At 46.3% G+C, this 18,028-nt stretch overlaps 1 protein-coding gene and 1 long non-coding RNA gene across 2 annotated transcripts; both read right to left on the reverse strand.

Annotated features, from left to right (window-relative positions):
• Nucleotides 1-682: 682 nt before the first annotated feature.
• Nucleotides 683-8,670, reverse strand: npas4a (neuronal PAS domain protein 4a). Its single transcript, XM_031557931.2, has 8 exons — nucleotides 6,451-8,670; nucleotides 5,884-6,041; nucleotides 5,661-5,763; nucleotides 5,258-5,555; nucleotides 5,025-5,134; nucleotides 4,646-4,781; nucleotides 2,681-4,488; nucleotides 683-2,493 (listed from the first exon to the last, which is right to left on the reverse strand). The coding sequence occupies exons 1-8, from the start codon at nucleotides 6,623-6,625 to the stop codon at nucleotides 2,465-2,467; spliced, it is 2,817 nt and encodes a 938-aa protein (XP_031413791.1). The 5' UTR covers nucleotides 6,626-8,670; the 3' UTR covers nucleotides 683-2,464.
• Nucleotides 8,671-10,419: 1,749 nt separating this feature from the next.
• Nucleotides 10,420-15,878, reverse strand: LOC116225210. The gene is made up of 3 exons (XR_004165978.2): nucleotides 15,538-15,878; nucleotides 14,906-15,087; nucleotides 10,420-12,651 (listed from the first exon to the last, which is right to left on the reverse strand). It is a non-coding gene; the product is annotated as an uncharacterized LOC116225210 (long non-coding RNA).
• Nucleotides 15,879-18,028: the final 2,150 nt, after the last annotated feature.

Consider the following 18,028-nt stretch of genomic DNA (forward strand, 5'->3'; position numbering starts at 1 on the left):
TATGTATTTCAGAGTGTATGTGTGAAAGAGAGAGAGAAAAGAGAGAGGAAGAGAGCGAGGGAGAGGGAGAGAGAGAGAGCGATGGAGACTGAGCAGGGGAAAAAAGGAGGGGGGGGGTGAACAAATTATGCCCCTGAGCGGGGAAAGACCATATATGGAGTTTGACATGGTTGCTGCCGTACGACGTCGGAATAGCAGGTACGACGCGTGTGGGCTGCTGACGTGAAGGCAGGGAGGCGGAGGGAGCTGGTGTGTGTGTGTGTGTGTGTGTGTGTGTGTGTGTGTGTGTGTGTGTGTGTGTGTGTGTGTGTGTGTGTGTGTGTGTGTGTGTGTGTGTGTGTGTGTGGCATTCTCTGCGCGTGTGCGTCAAAATGGGAAGCTGGCTGTCTGTGAGTGCCTCTGTGTCAAGTGTGTGCGTCAATCTGAGTCAGATGGCGTCTCATAGACTTGCGTCCTGCGCGTGTGCGTCAGCGCTGTTGCTGTGCGGCCCCAGCCCACGGGGAGGAGAGGAGAGGAGAGGAGAGGAGAGGAGAGGAGAAGAGAAGAGGAGGCTGCAGCTTGCCGGGAGAGAAAAAGGGATGGAGGGACTGGGAGGAATGAGAGAGGATGGAGAGGGATGGAGAGGCAGTGTAGAGAAGAGAGGCCATAGATTGAGAGGAGTCATGACGAGAGACAAGAGAAGGCTGCTTTAAGTGCACTTTAATATAAATGCATTTGTTTTGACAACCAAATACACTTATTGGCGATACAAACCATCGAACACTGATCCACAATGTCCATTCGTCATAAATAGCATATGCCAAGAATGTGTTTCTTTTTAGATAATAGAAATGTCTCTTGTATGTATAGATTTATACAGATGTACAAATATACAAATGTGCACAACCCTCAACCCTTTCAGCATGTATCTATAGATGTATAGGTACATGCATGTGTATCTATTTTTTTAAAACAGCACACATACGATATAATACTTTTTTAAAACATAGCGTTTAAATAGCTAGAACGTAGGAATCAATCCCTTACTTGGCCGTAGACAACTCTACGTTAGCTCGTCGACACCATGGGATTAGAACCATTCTCAAACCCATGTCGAGTAATAACTGAATAGAAAGAGCAGCCCCTAACCCTTCATTTTCCAGTTCATTTTTTAAACAAAACTTTTGTATTTTTAAACCCCTCTCAAAAAAGAAGAATTGCTCATACACACACGTCATCACCAATCGACACCACACCGATAATCGCTGCGATGTTACCATGATATTCATGATATAACAGTGGCCTGACAGAACATGGTAGGCCCAAGCTTTACCAGGCGAACAAAAGCCTCTAACAAAAGTTTGCCAGCATTACGAAAATGGATGCTGCAAAGAACCCTGCTCAAGTGCATTTAGCCTAGCCGAAGAGCGCAGTCACTCAAGGAGAAGTGAAACTCACCCCCCTGAATGGAACTAAACGGTACAACAATCTTAAAGTGTGTGTGCACAACACACACACAGCACAGATTTCCGCCCTTCTCAGGAAGAGCGTGTGATGGTTACTGGAGTCCTCTCCCCTTTTTTTGTTCGCCTTTTTTTTTTGGAAACTGTAGGAAAGCGTTCTTTTCCTCTTACACACAGAGACATCTTCAAACGTTGAGAAATGTTTCGTACATCATTATGTCATCACACAAGTTGTACAGAAGTGAAAAGAGATCAAAGTCAAATGTAAAAATCAATGCAGCCACAAACTCAAATCCCCAAGTGTTGCGGAGAGCATATTAATTGTGCAATTTGACACCAGAGTCAAAATTAGTGGAAGTGCTTTGAAGATTTCACCGTTCTTATTCTAGAAATGAATTGTACTTAAGCTGTTGATTCAGCAGATTGGCCTCTTTGGTATGTCACTTAGTTCCACAAGGTTTGTTTAAATAAAAATAGTAAACATTGGCTCCTAACACTTTTAGGGTTTGTGGTTGTGGTACTGCATGATAAGTATTGAGCTATGAGCTTGCTATTGTTTTTTCCTATTGAATAGGAATGATGTCAAGTTCACAACAGAGTATTTTCACTACGAGTGAATACAAATGTGCGTCTGTAAGTCAATGTTGCACTTACAAGGTCATTGAACTCATTGACTGTTTCTTTTTTGATTAGTAAAACTGATACTCATGATAGTTACAGATAAAAGCATTGAAAGTTGAACTGATTCCTTAGTTCCATTTAGGCCCAGGTCATACAGCTAGTTATAATGCACCAATGTTGAAATGTCGCACCATTTCTGACATAAAAATAACACAGATTAGCACATAAACAAAATATGAAGTTGAATTGCTCACAGAAGATATGAGGAGGCTCAAGTCCGTTTGTAGTTATATACATTATGTATATATTTATACACTTTGATAATCTTCACCTTTCAGTGAAAGTATCTCCATGAAATATGACAATATGCCATACTTAATGAAGTAAGTCACAGACTTATTTTAGAACGGAGGATCACTACCGCTCCCATCTGAAAGACAATAAGGGACAAAGGGAAAAGAAAGGAAGGATTAGTATAATACTCTCAGTAAAAGCAATGAAACATCTGGTATGGAAAATAGAGGATAGAGTAACATGCAACTGCTAAACCATGACTACCCACATTTAAAATAAGAAGTGTGTGTGTGTGTGTGTGTGTGTGTGCACACGCCACTCACCTTTGTGGAAGCATTGAGGCATGGGGTGACATTGGAGTTGATACAACTCAGGTTGTTGTCCCAGGCCAGGGGTGATAGAGGCACCTGCCCCAAACATGGGTTCCAGGGCGGCCAGCTCCTCCAGGAGAGACTGGGCGCAGGGCAGGCCAGGCCGGACGGGGCTGACGGGCACGGGGGAGGCTGACGAGGACGAGGCGACCAGTGGAGGTGACAAGGGGGCGCCGTCAGACAACAGAGGCAATTCCTCCGTCTCCATGGCGACCTCAGCCTCCTCTTCACAGTTGGCCTGATCCCCCGGAGTTGGAGCGCGCTCCGTCGTCGCCCCGCAGCCGGCTGCCTGGTTACGGCGCGCCGATTGGACGCTACTGAAGTGACCGACGCCTACGGCAGAGGCCCCGTCAAAGTGCAAGGTTGGATGCCAGCACAGGGGAGATGTTGGGGAGCAGGGGGAACTGGAGGGGGCAGAGGAGGAAGAAGGGGAGGAAAGCGTCGGCGAGAACGTGGAGGGTGAGGAAAGGGAAGACGTCGGAGAGGGGCATGGAGACGTGGCAAGGTCTTGAAAGAGGCTCTCAAGAATTCTCTCTTCAAACAGAGAGTCTTCGTCGGGGAAGATGGGGAGATCCGAGCCCTTCCAGGACTTGATGGGATAGAAGTCCCCCAGCAGGGAGAACAGTGAGTCCAGGCCCACAGGGTCCGGAGTGGTGCTGGGTGGAAACTCGGAAGAGGGCATGAGTTTGGAGAAGAGTGGATCAGGGTAGAGGTCATCAGCCAGTGTGCCGATGTGTTCAGCCAGGAGGGAGATCTCCATCTTCTCCCGCTCTCTCTCTGGTTCCAGGGAGAAGAACGACAGGTAGGGCTGCTTGCCAGGTGAGGCCTCGGGGGTCAGGAGTCCGTCAGGAGGGCCGTGGAAGGGTCCGAGTGGCACGTCAACATACAGGGGCCCCCGGACTTCAGGCAGGGTCATGACGGTGCAGTCGCCATCCCCGGGGCTGTCAGGGGTGGGTGGCAGTTTCTCATAGAGGGTGCCACTGCAGGGGTCCACGGGGAAGAGCAGATCGGTTGAGGGGATGGTCAAGGAGAGGGGCGGCAGGAGAGTGGTGGAAAGGGTGCTGGAGGGCGGAGGGCTGTCGGTGGGGTTGCTGGAAGAGGACTGGGAGAGCGTGGAGGCCGTGGTGGTGGGGACTGTGGTTGTGAGAGAAGAAGTGCTGGTGCCGGTGGGGTCAAAGCTGAAGAGCGGGTCGCCGAAGGGGAAGCTGCTGCCGGTGCATACCTGCGGGGTGTAAGGAGGGGTGCAGACGAACTCCTTTGTCTCCTGGGCCTGGGAGAGGGGCACTGGTGGGAGTGGCAGGGGCAGTGCGGGCAGGGGTGGCTCCAACTGGAAGGACGGCGGCAGCAGAATGTTCTGGGTCAGGAAGTCCAGCTCGGGCACGGTGGCCACGGTGACTGGAATGGGTGAAGAGGGTGCAGATGGGCTGGCCAGAGGCTCGCTGCTGCTGGGCAACTGCTGGAAGAAGCTCTCCTCCTCCAGCGAGGAGAGGCTGGAGCGGGGGTCCTCTCCCTCACCCGCGGCTTTGGCAGCCTTGGAGCTGCTGGGCTGCCCTTCGCTGCACACAGGGGTGCTGAAATCGAAGGACTGTCCAGAGAGCCCGCTGCTTCCGGGCGTGAACACCTGGTCTGGGCTGGAGAGTGTCCCTGGGGACTGGAGGCTCATGCCCTCCTGCTGGGCGGCGCCGGAGGACCCGAGCACCAGAGTGAGCTGACTCTGCTCCGAACCCAGCTGCTGCCTCACTGACCAGGCCTCGGACTCACTGAGGGGAAAGACAAGAAGAAGAGTTCCTTGAGTTCCTGCTCCATTCCTCATTCAATCATTTCATAACTTTTACTGGATGCTACATTGTTTCAAAGCACAACATTTTGTTTCATGGGCAGTAACACCTTGTAACCAAAAGCTTGTAGTGAACATACCTGATGACGAAGTTATTGCTGCGGATGGGGTGTTCCCCAGTCTCCAGCTGCAGGACCATATACAGCCAGACCCAGGAGTGATCGGCGGTCTCCATCCGAACCACCATGTCAGCTCTACCCTCTCCTCCCTCTCTCACTGTGTGGGCAAGAAGAGACATGAGTCAAGAGGCGAACCATCTCCTACAACATCAAAGCAGTGCTGACGTGGTGAAGTTGGAAACTGAGGTGTGTTGTGTGTGTGTGTGCTGTTTTGTTTTTCGTAGGTGTGTTGTGAATCGTGAGCTGCTGAGGTGTAGCAGTGGGCTGTTGGAAAATGGTGGGCAGCTGCTTGTGAAGTGCCAGGGCGTGCCAGTGGGTAGAGGGTGTAAAGAAAACGTACACAGGCTGCAGTGCTGGGCCGAAGCGTGCGTGAGGTCCTGGGGATGCAGCAGGCTGTACCACGAACGGGAGCGCAGCGTCTCTACATCATGGCCCAGGTATTCATTCACACTGTGGAGAATAAGGCAGTTTTGATTAGCAATCTGAATTACAGGAGACTGGGGACAGGAGTGACATGTCTACCAGACGGGGCAGTGCTCAAGTGCTCAAGTGCTCAAGTGCTCAAGTGCTCACCTATCTTGCGCCTCCTGCAGCCTCATGTCCCGACTGTGTTGGGAGTGGAAGCAGGCCAGGAAGAGGTTGCTCTCTGCGTCCACAAACGGAGAGGGTTCTTGTTCGGTGGAAGTGCCCGCACGGGGAGGGTGGGGGTCCAGTGGTGAGCAGAAGCACACCCACACGGAGTTGGTGGTCCAGTAGGCGGTTGGGGCAGCTGGGGGTGTCAGGCAGCGAGCTCGAATCAGCACCAGCTTGTTGCCGGCACTCTGCCGACGCACTGACTTGGAGGCGTTGAAGTGGCAGCGAAACAGGCGATCTTAAAAAGGAACGAGATGAGACTGTGGTGAGTAAAGGTGGTTACACATGTCCAGTTACTTTGACACTTCAGGTACTATGACAACCTTTAACATTATACAAGTACCTGTCTCTGGGGTTGTTGGGGGCACCAGGTTACTCCTCATGGTGTAATGATCCGTGGGGTCGATGATGTCATACACACTGTCACCCTGGGCAACCAGATCTACCTGTAAAAAATGCCACCAGAAAGATTTAACATATGTACTCCACCAAGTGCCATTTATATATTTATATAAATGTTGTGAGTGGTATTGATGAACATGTGTTAATGCCTTCCATGGACTTACCATAGTGTGACCAAGATGTTCGGAAACGCTGTCTGACAAGAACAGCAGTCTTCCCTCCCCAGTCAGCAGAAGCAGGAAACCTGGCATTTCATGCATCAACTCCGACAGTTCATCAAAGGAAAAAAAGCTCTCCTCGGGGTTGTCAGTGCTAGGGGCATCTGAGGGAATAACATCAGATCATCAATAAATGTCGCTACGATTACTCGGACACATAATGCGGTCTCTCTGCTATCCGTGAAGCAATAGTAATTTTCAGCACCACGGACAGCGACAATGCAGTGCGACCGACAAGTCTAATGATACATTCATACAGTTGATTAGTACCTAGTAACATACATTTCCCATAAAGATTCAATATATCAATATATATAATAGAAAATAGTTTTAAACTATAAGTTACAGCCTCCACTTGTTGCTTCAACACGCTGTAATAATGTATCAATTAAAATGGCCGCCTTGAACATACTGTTGCATTCCTGGTGTTACATAAATCAACAGGTGCAGGGTTTTAAAATGGTATTACTCCGTATTGAATATGGCAAGTATGTAATGCGCAATTTTGCTTACCTTTGTTGAAAAACACTGACTTTCTCGTGTACATGCATGCCATGGACATTATGTGTAGGTATGAGAGTCGAGCCTTGTCCACATCGGATATGGGGAGCAAGTCCTTGAGGTTCCGAATCTCTGCATTGATCTGGTCCCGACGAGCTTTCGACGCCCCTTTGGTGGACCGATACATGGTAGGTAGTTTCTGGCCGTTGAGAAGAAAATTCCCGGAGTTCGGCTGAAACTCTGAGTTGAGCAGACTGCAGTGGGTTGATATGAGGAATGTCTGGGTCCCCTCTGTCCCTTGACGTGGAGTCGGAGTACAGGATGGTCGTTAAAACCCTGTCTGGAGTTTTTTATTGGATTGTCATCTCAGCGCATGTTCTGAACAGGTCTTTAGTCCTGTCTCATGTTTACTCCGATCCTCGGTGCTCTTCTTTGGCTTCGCCACAGCGCCTGGTTCGGTTGCGGACCGGAGGCTTGATGGATCTCTCCCCCGGTTCGGAGTTTCTCGGCAGCTCTAAAGCCGTCTCTTGCCCAGATATCGGGTTCCCGCAAATCTGGTGGAGTTACTCTGCTCGCCGGTAACTTATATAGCCTGGGACTCCATCGGTGTAGGGGGGCTCCCAACGCGCCAACACCGACGTAAAAGGGAGAAGGGGGGTGAAAGAAGAAGGGGGGCCGCGGGGGATTGATACGTCTCATATCAATGTTAGCTATGCTGAAACACTCGCCGTTCCCCCCTCCCAAGCCTCTTACTCTGGGTGACACGGCTCCGACGTCAGCATTCCCTCTCTCTGGTGATGACGTTTGCTTGATATCGGGAGCTCCGGCGACGCAGAAAGCCCGATTTGGACAAAACCGAGGAATGGGCGGAGTCACACGTATAACGTAGACGGAGTCACCGGACTCCGTTGTAAGGAGGAGGGGGGGCCAGGGGGTTTGGAGGGATGTGATGGAGGTGAGGTGCATACGAAAGAGGTAGGGTAGCGATATCTTACTGTGTTTTAGAGTGCATGTCAGTCTGAGTAGTATCCCCTTGAACAAGTGCAGCTTATCTGCAATCATAGCACTGCCAATTACCCATGCATCGGTGGCTGGTGCTTTTGTGAGCATCCTAATAATTCCCGTTTGAAATACAATCATACGAATACCATCGATCACATAGATGTGGTATGTATTCGCTTAACGTTACGTGCGTTAGGCAGAATTGTTTTGCATCGCCTGGACTGGGGAAGCGCAACCAAATGCTTTGGGCAAAGACGACGGAGTAGGGCAGTGTCACACCGCATCATTCTAGAAGCAGATCGTTTTTTTTATGAATGGGTAAACTACTCCAGTCAACCCTAATTTAACTGTCCTCTTTGTGGTAGAGTAAACGAGAGTCCAAATTAAGGGGTGGTGTAGCACAGCGTGCAAGAGACATATTTAGAAGTATTCTGATGCGTTACATAAACCACTATGTCCTTATAAGGCAAACACATGAGAGATGTGAATGTAACAATGCAGTAAAGAGCTTTTGTTGTTGTTGCTGGCCAGTTACTGTAACTGACTGAAAGTGTGTCTTGCCATTAAAACAAGATCACGCCTAACAATGTGGGGGGTTGAGAAACCATTATAAAAGGCCAGTGCGAAGTTGATGTGGAAAATACATGGTAGCAAGCCACACATTCAGAGCGAAGTATGACCGTTGCTGTCCGTGGTTATGAATAAGCATCGCCAGTCGGTAAAGGCTATGTGCAGCGTGCGATAAGGCCTGGCTTAGAATGATCCTTTAGAATTCATTAAGTGACTATCAAATAATGAAACAAAGGTTCTTGGTGATTCATGCCCATGACCAGAGCAGCACTCACCTATAATAAAGTCGGCCTTATCTCCCCTCGCAACATGGTGGTGGTGTATCACACAGTCGCCGCGTGTAAGTCAAACGGTGAGCTCCAATAAACTCCCCAAAACAACGCCACAAAAAGAGCTCAATGGTGAAATCTTGATTATTGGGTTTTATCGAAACCTTATGTAAATCAGAAAATGTGATTTATTGGAACGTAGTCTCCCGTACGAGAATGGACAAGATGTATTTATGAGTTTGTTCGATAACGCCGCTTATTAGGGCCACTTAAAATGTATTTTCCACGTGTTCATGGGCGCCTATACTGTTATCTACAATATATTGTTGTCTAGGAAAACAAGTGGACAAAAATAACGGGATTGTTGCCCATGTTGACTTGCTCACAAACATACAGAAGTATACAGACACGCATCCTCGCGCCGTTTCAAACCTGTTGCGAGGGGAGCATCGCTCTATGCTAAAAATAGCTCTCCTCCGGTGACTTACAAATGCTCCCACAAATGGATGCCGCAACTCAATTTCCTCTATTTTAAGTCAAATGCATTTGTTTTGAGTCTAAAATTAGCAACCGTCGATTCCTCGTCCACGTCGATTAATTACAACATATTAAGCTATTTTAAACACACGATATGCACGCTGTAATGTACTGCCTCGCGAGTCATGGAATGCCGAGTAATTCAATTAAATATATCAGAAATATATAAAATATCAGATAAAACCACAAAACAGCATTACCATCACTACTGTTTTGACTGGGCTCACTAAGTGTGAACTGATAGCTGCTTATCCTGCCTAATGTGCCTCCAACTCTGAATGAGCCCTCATCAGACCCAAGGTGCCCAATGCCTTTTCACCATTCTAGATACTGCAAACTAACATGTACCTCAGATTGTTCCTTAATGTAGTGGCTTATTGGACCATGGACCTGAGCATGAGGGCCCTCTTTGTCATGTCGCCACCCAGGATGAGCCCAGTCCAGTTGTATTGTCTGACCTTTATACTACTGTAATGATGAAGCTCCTCTTCAGAGGCTGTGATCCATCCCTGGGGGTGCAGAAACTGTAAGCTCATGTCCAGAGCAATTTAGTGAATACAATTTGTACTAAATGTGCCATAACTCACAGTATGTCCCTAAAACAATTCCTGTTCAAGTGTCAACCAGTCAGTCAAGCAGTAATATTAGTCAAGTTCAAAGTGAAGGCAGGTCCACACGGCTATGTACATATTGACCAAATGCATTGAACACTCTGAAGAATGGCGACACATTGGAGAGGCCATCCACACACCTAATGCTCAAAACCTTAGGTATCACATTGGAGAGGCCATCCACACACCTAATGCTCAAAACCTGAGGTATCACATTGGAGAGGCCATCCACACACCTAATGCTCAAAACCTCAGGTATCACATTGGAGAGGCCATCCACACACCTAATGCTCAAAACCTCAGGTATCAGAGCCCAGGATTGGTCTAGATGTTTCCGTTTTTTCAAAATGACACAGAAAAATTGGAACCGAGTTGTTTCCTTCCTTCCATCCTTCCCAGCACTCTCACGTTCCACTAGTTTACCAGGTCTCACGTAGTGTGTTAACTCAGGGGGCTGGGCGGCACCCCTGTTGTTCTGGTAATGATAGGGCATTATAGTGGCAGACAGGCAGGCAGGGTTGGGTAGGTGGGCAGGAAATAGAGGGTAAGTGGGTAGAAGGGAGAGTGGCGGATGTGAGCAAGAAAGTTCAGGTGAAAAAGGAGGGATGGAGTGTGTCAGGGTGACCCGGCAGGGAGTCCTTGGGCTTAATGTCACAAGAACGGGCCCCAGTAATGGCAGACCATCTCCTGCCTGACACAGAATGGGTACATTGTGTATGCAAAAGAGAGCATAAATATAGTATAAGTATACATATCTATTGAGTGACACCTAATGTATCCTCATAATCACAAGGAAGCACGGACACATTAGTGCTTATGATACTTTTCGTGTGTGTTCGAATTAGTATTGTCATATTGACATATTGAGTATATGTCCAAATTAATGCAAGGTACTCATAAGGTATTCATATTCCCTTGACATGACTTTATTATGGTATTTAAAGACAAAGACACATAATGAAAACTAACAATTCATTTCGAACCCTGCAAATGACCAAGTTTCAATCTGGCACTGGAAGACTAATACAGGGTAACACCCAAAGCTGTTTTGCATCCTACTCTAGGCTGAGTCATGGTATGACTTGGTCACTCAGTCTAATGTTATTCTGCTGTGCCCCGACCAGAGGCAAAGCCACACTGGAGGAACAGCTCTTTGGGAGTTGCATTAGTTGGGTTTGGGTCTCGTGTCAGATGTGAGATTTTTCAACAGTGCATCTCAGAATGGACACGAATTGAATTTCAATCAAGCCGTATTTCTCCCGAAAAGAGAAGGTGTCCCTATTTATAGAATATACAAAAATGTAGTAGGTGGTTGCGAGTGAAAAGTCAAGAGCATGTCAGAAAATACTCTTCTGGGCAACAGAATGGAAGCCCTTTTCCCTTTAGTAGCTGAAGGATGTTTGTTCTCTTTCTCCACATGTTCTGTCTTTTCTCTGGTGTTTATTTTTATACAGAGAGGATCAAGGTCTTCACTCCACTTCTCGAAAGAAAAGAGCTAATCAGTCGCCTAGCAACCCTCTTGCGTTGGAGCAAGAGCAAGCGAAGACGCGGCAGGCAAGGAGAGGGGCAGAGAAAGAGTGATAATGAAAGAGAGAAGAGAAAGAGGAGAGATGTGGAAGTAAAGACCAGGCTTACATGTTTAATAGGCAGGTGAGCTGGAGGGACGCAAAAGTGAACGGACGGATGGATGGACACATCGATGATTAAACGGATGGGTGGCCAGATAACTGGGAGAATGCATTTCTGAGGGAAGAAAATGAAATGAGGGCACATGAATATAGTCTTGTGTTGCAGTGTAAATCGTTCTGTCGTTATGAACTGTAATTCCATTTGAGTTCTTGACTGTGCGCACACACACAAGGGCACTGATTGCGTTCATGGTCACCAGGAGTGTGCCAATTGTCTTGGCATGTGTGCAAGCAGCCCCATAGATGTCTATGCAACACAAGTGAGCAATACAAACGCCGCCCACACACACCTACTCACTGCCTCAACTCCCCCTCCCTTCCTCCTCTCCCTTTCTCCCGCTCCTCCCCTCCCCTCTGACGGTGATGCTTCCAGAGCCTGTAGCCTTGTACTCTTTCTCTTTTTTTCCCTCCGTTGGGTTTATTTTTAGAACGTGGGGCACAGAACAGTGGGAACAGGGGGACTTTTGTTGCTGGTGTCAGGCTCACTCTCACTCAGTCTTCTGCTCTGCGCTGCGCTGCTCCGAGGCTGTGAGGCGTTCCGCAGCATCTCCTCTGGATCAGCATGGGAATAGTCTGGCCAGCAGGCTTGAATGGTGGTGCGGCCATTCATAAATCGCCAGTGTATTAACATTGAACGATGTGGCTGAGGTGAAGCAATGAGGAAATAATTCATGCAGTAGGTTAGTGATAGTACCTTATAGTACCAAAGCCTCTATAAGGTGTCAAATAGGATTCCTACTGCCTCTATTATAGCAACATATTTTCATCACTGTTTCATTTTCATCATTAGTCTAGTGGCTCCAGATTGGCAGCTACTACATACCGCTGCAGTCTCTCACTCTCTGTCCCTCTCCTTCTCTGGCCTCCTCTCCTTTTTCAGTTACTTGGTGCTGATGCAAGGTTGCTATGGCGATGTGATGTAAATGTGTGACATCACTACAGACCTCCTAACAGCAGGATTTTTTCTTCTTCTTTGTTCTCTCTTAGTCTGTCGCCCTCTTCAGTTCTTCTTTATTGCCCAGCCAAAGGCATCCCGTTACAAAACCTCTCCCTGGATATATGATGTACAACAGTTTTGCCCATTAAACAGGAGACACGTTCTTATGGAGGTGCATTCAGACTTAAAAAGATGTGGCTCCTTCTCCCTCCAGAGCTATGAATCATTCTCTCTGCTTGTGTTCTAGATTGTTCTTCTACTCAATGACATCCTGCACTGACAGAGTTAAGATGAAAGCCCTCTGTACAGCATCACTCTCTCTCTCTCTCTCTCTCTCTGTCCCTTCTCTTACCCTTCCACTTTTCCCCCCTACTAATCTAAAATTGCTGCCGTGAAATCTCAAACACAGCTCCTCTCAGTCACATGTAGTTGACCTCTAATACATTTTGTTAATGAGACTGCACCTTTGCAGTGACATCATCCGTTGATATTTTACCTTGTTTGCACGATTATGGTGAGAACGGTGAAGCGGCATGGTGGCCATAACCACCACGGCTTGATGGAATGTTGCATAACCACCAGCGGAGGAGAGAGATGGGCTGAAAAGGAGAGGAATAGAGTGATTGAGGGAGGGAGGGAGGAAGGGAGGGAGGGAGGGAGAGAGGAAGGAGGAGAGATGTTTTTTTTTCTCGCTGCAGGCTAGAGTTATGATTATTGCTTTCATCTGCCTTTATTGCCCCTGCCTCCCTCTCCCTCGGTGCCTAATGAAGGGGTCTTTATGGTCATCATTTTTATTTGAGGGAAGTGTGCACGCAAGAATGTAAATTTCACTTGCCTATTTACCCACTGAAATAGTTCTCATCTCGAGGATTACTAGCAAGGGAGGGGAGCGTTATTTCATAAAAACATTCAATGAAAGAATTCAAATGGATCAGTATGTCTATATGAGCATGTGTCTATGTAATTTGTGTGTGAACACTCGTGTGTGTGTGTGTGTGTGTGTGTGTGTGTGTGTGTGTGTGTGTGTGTGTGTTTGTGTGTCATCGACTCTGTTCACAGATTCTCAGATGGTTGTCGATTGATGTATGGGTAATCTTCTCATGGTGTGCCAAACAAACTTCTCTCTCTGGCGAACGTGATGTGTGTGTGAATAATCATCAGTCAGTCATTCTTAAGTAAAATGGCAAATCTCGACCTACTAATAGAACTACATCTAAAGACCCTGTAGTGTTACGAGTATCCTGATCACAACAAAGTGATCTATAAATATTCAGGTTTTATTAAATCAGAGTGAGACAGGTGAGTGATATGCAAGAAAAATGAGTGAATAAAAATAGAGTGAAGTGGCTTCATGGATTTCATATGGGCATTTTCATAGTTGATACAGAAAGAATTGTGTGCATATGCCTTGGATATAGATACATACAGTAGGCCTACGTGATGTACACTGTCCACTCCAAAGATTTGCATGGTAGTGTGCTGCATTCTGATTCTGTGTTCTACTGAGTATCACCTTACACTACACATACATTTATCAATGGTGGGCAAAGGGGTAGGCTACATTTGAGATATTAAAGATCAAATTAAAAGGACTGACCTTACGAAACGGAAAGCCCTACAACATGGTATCAGGGATTCTCTCTAATGCCCCTCCGAGGAATTTTTCGGGAGTGGCACAGACCTCTAGATTCACTGACTTCTGGGATCCATATTCCTCATTCTGCCGCCATCTAGAATCCTTTCAGACATTTAGAAAAGCGCTGTAGTAGTCTGAGCCTGTGACTCATTGGACTGGAGCACTAGTTGTGTCTCATTCACCTTTTCACAGAGAGATTTACAGAGCCGTCTCTCATTCACACGAGTGTGTGCCCTCTCACTGCCAGCCTATAGCACAATGTCAGCTCTGTCATTCACCATTCACAAGTTTGGGACAGACTCCCAGGTACTACATGCCACCAAAGTCTCTCTCTGTCTCTCTCTCTCTCTCTGTCTCTCTCTCTCTCTCTCTGTCTCTCTCTCTCCTATGTAATTCTTGAATGACAGATGTGAATTACCTGGTAGATCAGCAGAAAAGGAGCACAGAAGCGCAGAGCATTACACCCTGTAAGTGACTCATTTCTAAGATGAGTCTTGGAACCATCTTCGTTCCAACTGAACTGACGAAGACTGAAACTGAATTACTCTAAGCATACTGCCTGTTGGGGCCTGGTGGAGCGGATAATGGGCAATAGGGCTCTCCTCAAAGATGACAGACTCCTTTATTTATACGGAAGAATGACAGAGAGAAGCAGGTCAAAGGTCCGCGGGATTAGAAATGAACAATTCTATTAAGTCTTTTTTTAAAGATTTGTATGTATAGTGTTCCTACGTGCATTCGGTTAAGATGTGATTTGTTGGATACACAATTAAACCTTGAAAATGCCTAATTAAATGCAACTTTAATTTAGAGGAGAAGAAATGTAACATTGCACATAAATTAAAGTTATAAATCCTCTCATATGGTCACGATGGCTAACTGAAGACTAGACCAGACTGAGCTGTGACACAGATGCACTCCTGGAGGGATGAAACCATGAGCAGGAGCTCTTAAATGTATTCATCACATGACCCTGAGATGGGAACCCAAATTCTAGCAATGCAGTTTACCTCAGTGACAGAATCTTTTTTTTTCTACTTTTTTGCTATCTCACTTAAATCAATTGAAACAGGACAGATGGAAGGAAATACAGAGTTGAGTTTTCTTTTGCTTGAGACCCCATTGCAGGTCAGTGTGATGTCACGGTTAAAGAGGTTTATCGGTATACCTTTCCCCTAATGTCATGTATTTAGTCATTACAAGCCTTCATTTCTCACCTGAAGTCAAACTCTGAGATGGAATTCGTGAAGAGAGATGCCTTCAGACATCTTGTTTAATACAAATCCCTTTCAGCACTTGCTGCAAGCTGAGATATATTCATTTAATCAATCATTACCAAAGCACTGGGGATGAAACAGAATGGTCCAATGTCTTTCAGCCAACAGCAAGAGCCTGAATGCTGTTGAAATGGCAGATCAAAGAAGAGAAGAGAAGAGAAGCACATCATGACATACAGGACAGTCAAGTCATAGCATGCAGGATAATCATCTGACTTTGGGATGGTATAAATAAAATGCACATTAAGGGAAACATGATGTGTGGTTTTGTGGAGACTTATCTTTTAACTAAGTTAATAGATAAGTGATACTAAGCATTGTTATATTTGACTAATTTTGCTTCAGGGCACATATCATGGGCTGTACAAGTAGGCTATGTCATGTCCCCATGTAAAACCTACTGTGTTGATTGTTCTTAGACAACTAGGCTACACTGACAAATATAGATAATGGCACGTAAGGCTACGTAAACACAGTCAATTACAGCAGTAGACCTACATATAAATGTCCTTGTTTTATGTTTCTCATCATGACAGATAGTTGCGTTAATGTTCCCGGGAGCCATACCTTACCGTCAAAGCGACAGTTTTTGAAGTTGCCCGATGAGAACCGTTTTGCAGACCTGTGTATGCTGGACAGCTTGACCCCAGCAGCACGGCTTCGTTTAAGTCCTCTGCTCTCACACACCTAAAACCCTGAGCCCACTGTCTTTCTTCAAGGTTCTTTCAGTTGGCGGGAATATTATTTGACGGCGATCCCTCTGCCTGTCCGCCCACGCGTCCATAGCAACACGCTACCGTATCTTAGTAACCACATTTACGCACATAGTAAGAAGTGAAAGGTGGAGCTGGCTACCAATGAACAGATTCTCACTAACCATTATAAACACAACAATTAAGTTAAACTGCACATTGTCAGATTACACATTGAAGTGACGGCGCAGGTCATAATTAAAAAAAATGCAAGTTTAGAGACTATTCTAACGACGTGATGGAGCGATTTAACCTCCATGAGTGTTCAGAATGAAAAGATCCGTTTCGTTTACTACCTGTTGCACCATAGTCTACCCAATAATTATGATTACTACCGGAAATACTTAAAAAAAAACTTTTCCATAGTTTTCCCACAGTTTTTGGAGCCAGTAATGGGTTTGTGCATCGGGAAAGGAATAGGCTTATTAAGGGTCTGACTGCTATGCTGAATCTGTTTCAGTGCGTCTAAATCATCATACACACAGGCGTTGTTGTATTATGACAACTTAAATATTAGCCTAGTTATTGTGAGGAGAGCTGAGGGCTGTATATATTGTTGTGTAACCAAACCAATAGGAATGACACAAACATTTGATTTAAGGTGTTGAATCTTGTGCCTCCCTCATCTTCCCTCTCCCCCTCTCATTAACCTCCCTAGCCCACAATTAGGCAGGTTTTGTGCACAACGTGAAGATAACTCCCATTTGTGAAGCTCCTACAGCAATTAGCTCACTAATTGGATTTAGCTGATTATTTAATCAAAGGCAAATTGGGGATATGACTCTTGTTGTCAATGTCACTGTAATGCAGACAGCATTCTAATCAAGGCACCCTTGTAATATTTGGAGGTCAATTGATTCCCCTCAGAAATAAATGGCTCAATTACTGGTGACCGGCACATGTCTTCCACAGTGAACCCTGTAGCTGTCATGGCCGCTCATCTGTGGAGCCGTCCATCAGCGTCATTTAGAGGGAGTCTGGGCACCAATAGCAGTGCACCACACGCTGGGGGACAGAAAGAGGATTTGTGAAGTCTACCATAATGTCTGTCCTTGATGTGTCTGTCCTTAACATTCATGATACATGATCGTTCATTCAAACCAACGCAAACAGGGAGCGCAATGGTAAATGGCGAAGCCTTGAGTGCAATCAATTATTGAGTGTGTGAGAATTAACCCGAGATCTGCAAACATCTTTCCATAAATCTGTGGGTAATTAGAAATTGTCGTGTGTGTGAGAAATAGCATGTGGCTTCGGAGTAGGACATAGGCCCAAACTGTGAGAGGCTCAGTGCCATAGTTGACAGCCCCGTAACCCCCCATCTCCCGTGAGGCATCGTGTATCATCAGCGGGGCGCTATTGTTGTTTCCCCCTCGTTTTACCCCTCCTGTGTCCAGATCTATCTTTGTCTGTCAGGCCGCTATATTAAGTTTACAAGGCACCCCAAAATAACAATGAAAAACGTTTCCTGCCTATTTCCTGTCATCTCAACCCTCCTGCCACTTTGCCACCACCTCACCTCCCACCCACACAAACACAGAACGACAGACACACACACACACACACACACACACACACACACACACACACACACAAAGAGGAGTTATGTATGTGCTCTTCATGTTTTGTGATGTAATTAAAATGGTGTAATGGATGCCATTCATTGTTTTGAGGGGACCTGCTTTTATTATTGGACCAAATGTGAGGGGGTGGACTAGGAAACAACACTTTTCCATCAGCAGGCCGTACGGTCACTTCCCCCCCGTATCTACCAAAATATCCATGGCCATCATGGTAAACATAGCTACAGTGTCAGGTATTAAAGGCATGGAAATGACAGAGGATTAGTGAAGATGACTATGGGTTCAACACACGCGTATTAACTTGTTTATTTACCTGGCGGCTACACGATGGGTAGTGTGGCCCCGACTCAGAAATAGATTTGGCCCTGGTGTATCACCAGGTCAGGTTCAGAGTCATGTGATATCTGCGATCTGGCTATTTAATGTCTGGCTAGTTAATGTTATGGCCCATGTTATAGTAACCATTAGGAATGCTTGTGCCTGGAAAGCTGAGGTGAACAAGGGCTTCCTTGGGGCTGGGTCCTCTGTTGCCTTGGTGACTGTGATGAAGCCTTTATTTATAGACATGTTTATATGTACATTTGTATACATATTAGCATAGAGTCTAGGGCATGTAGCATAGTTTTTAAGATTACTTGATCTACTCACATCCACAAGGATAGGTATACCCTATTTTTCTGTGTCTCTGTCTCCACTCACACACGCGCACACACACACACACACACACA

This window comes from Clupea harengus, chromosome 20 (assembly GCF_900700415.2).
Source record: "Clupea harengus chromosome 20, Ch_v2.0.2, whole genome shotgun sequence".
In the NCBI taxonomy this organism is placed as follows: Eukaryota; Metazoa; Chordata; class Actinopteri; order Clupeiformes; family Clupeidae; genus Clupea; species Clupea harengus.

What these genes read in the sequence shown, in the direction of transcription:
- npas4a (XM_031557931.2), bottom strand. Translation starts at nt 6,625, where the DNA reads ATGTATCGGTCCACCAAAGGGGCGTCGAAAGCTCGTCGGGACCAGATC. An exon ending in AACATCTTGGTCACACTATG is followed by an intron (nt 5,764 to 5,883) that starts GTAAGTCCATGG and finishes CATTTTTTACAG; the next exon opens with GTAGATCTGGTTGCCCAGGG. An exon ending in AGCAATAACTTCGTCATCAG is followed by an intron (nt 4,489 to 4,645) that starts GTATGTTCACTA and finishes CTTTCCCCTCAG; the next exon opens with TGAGTCCGAGGCCTGGTCAG.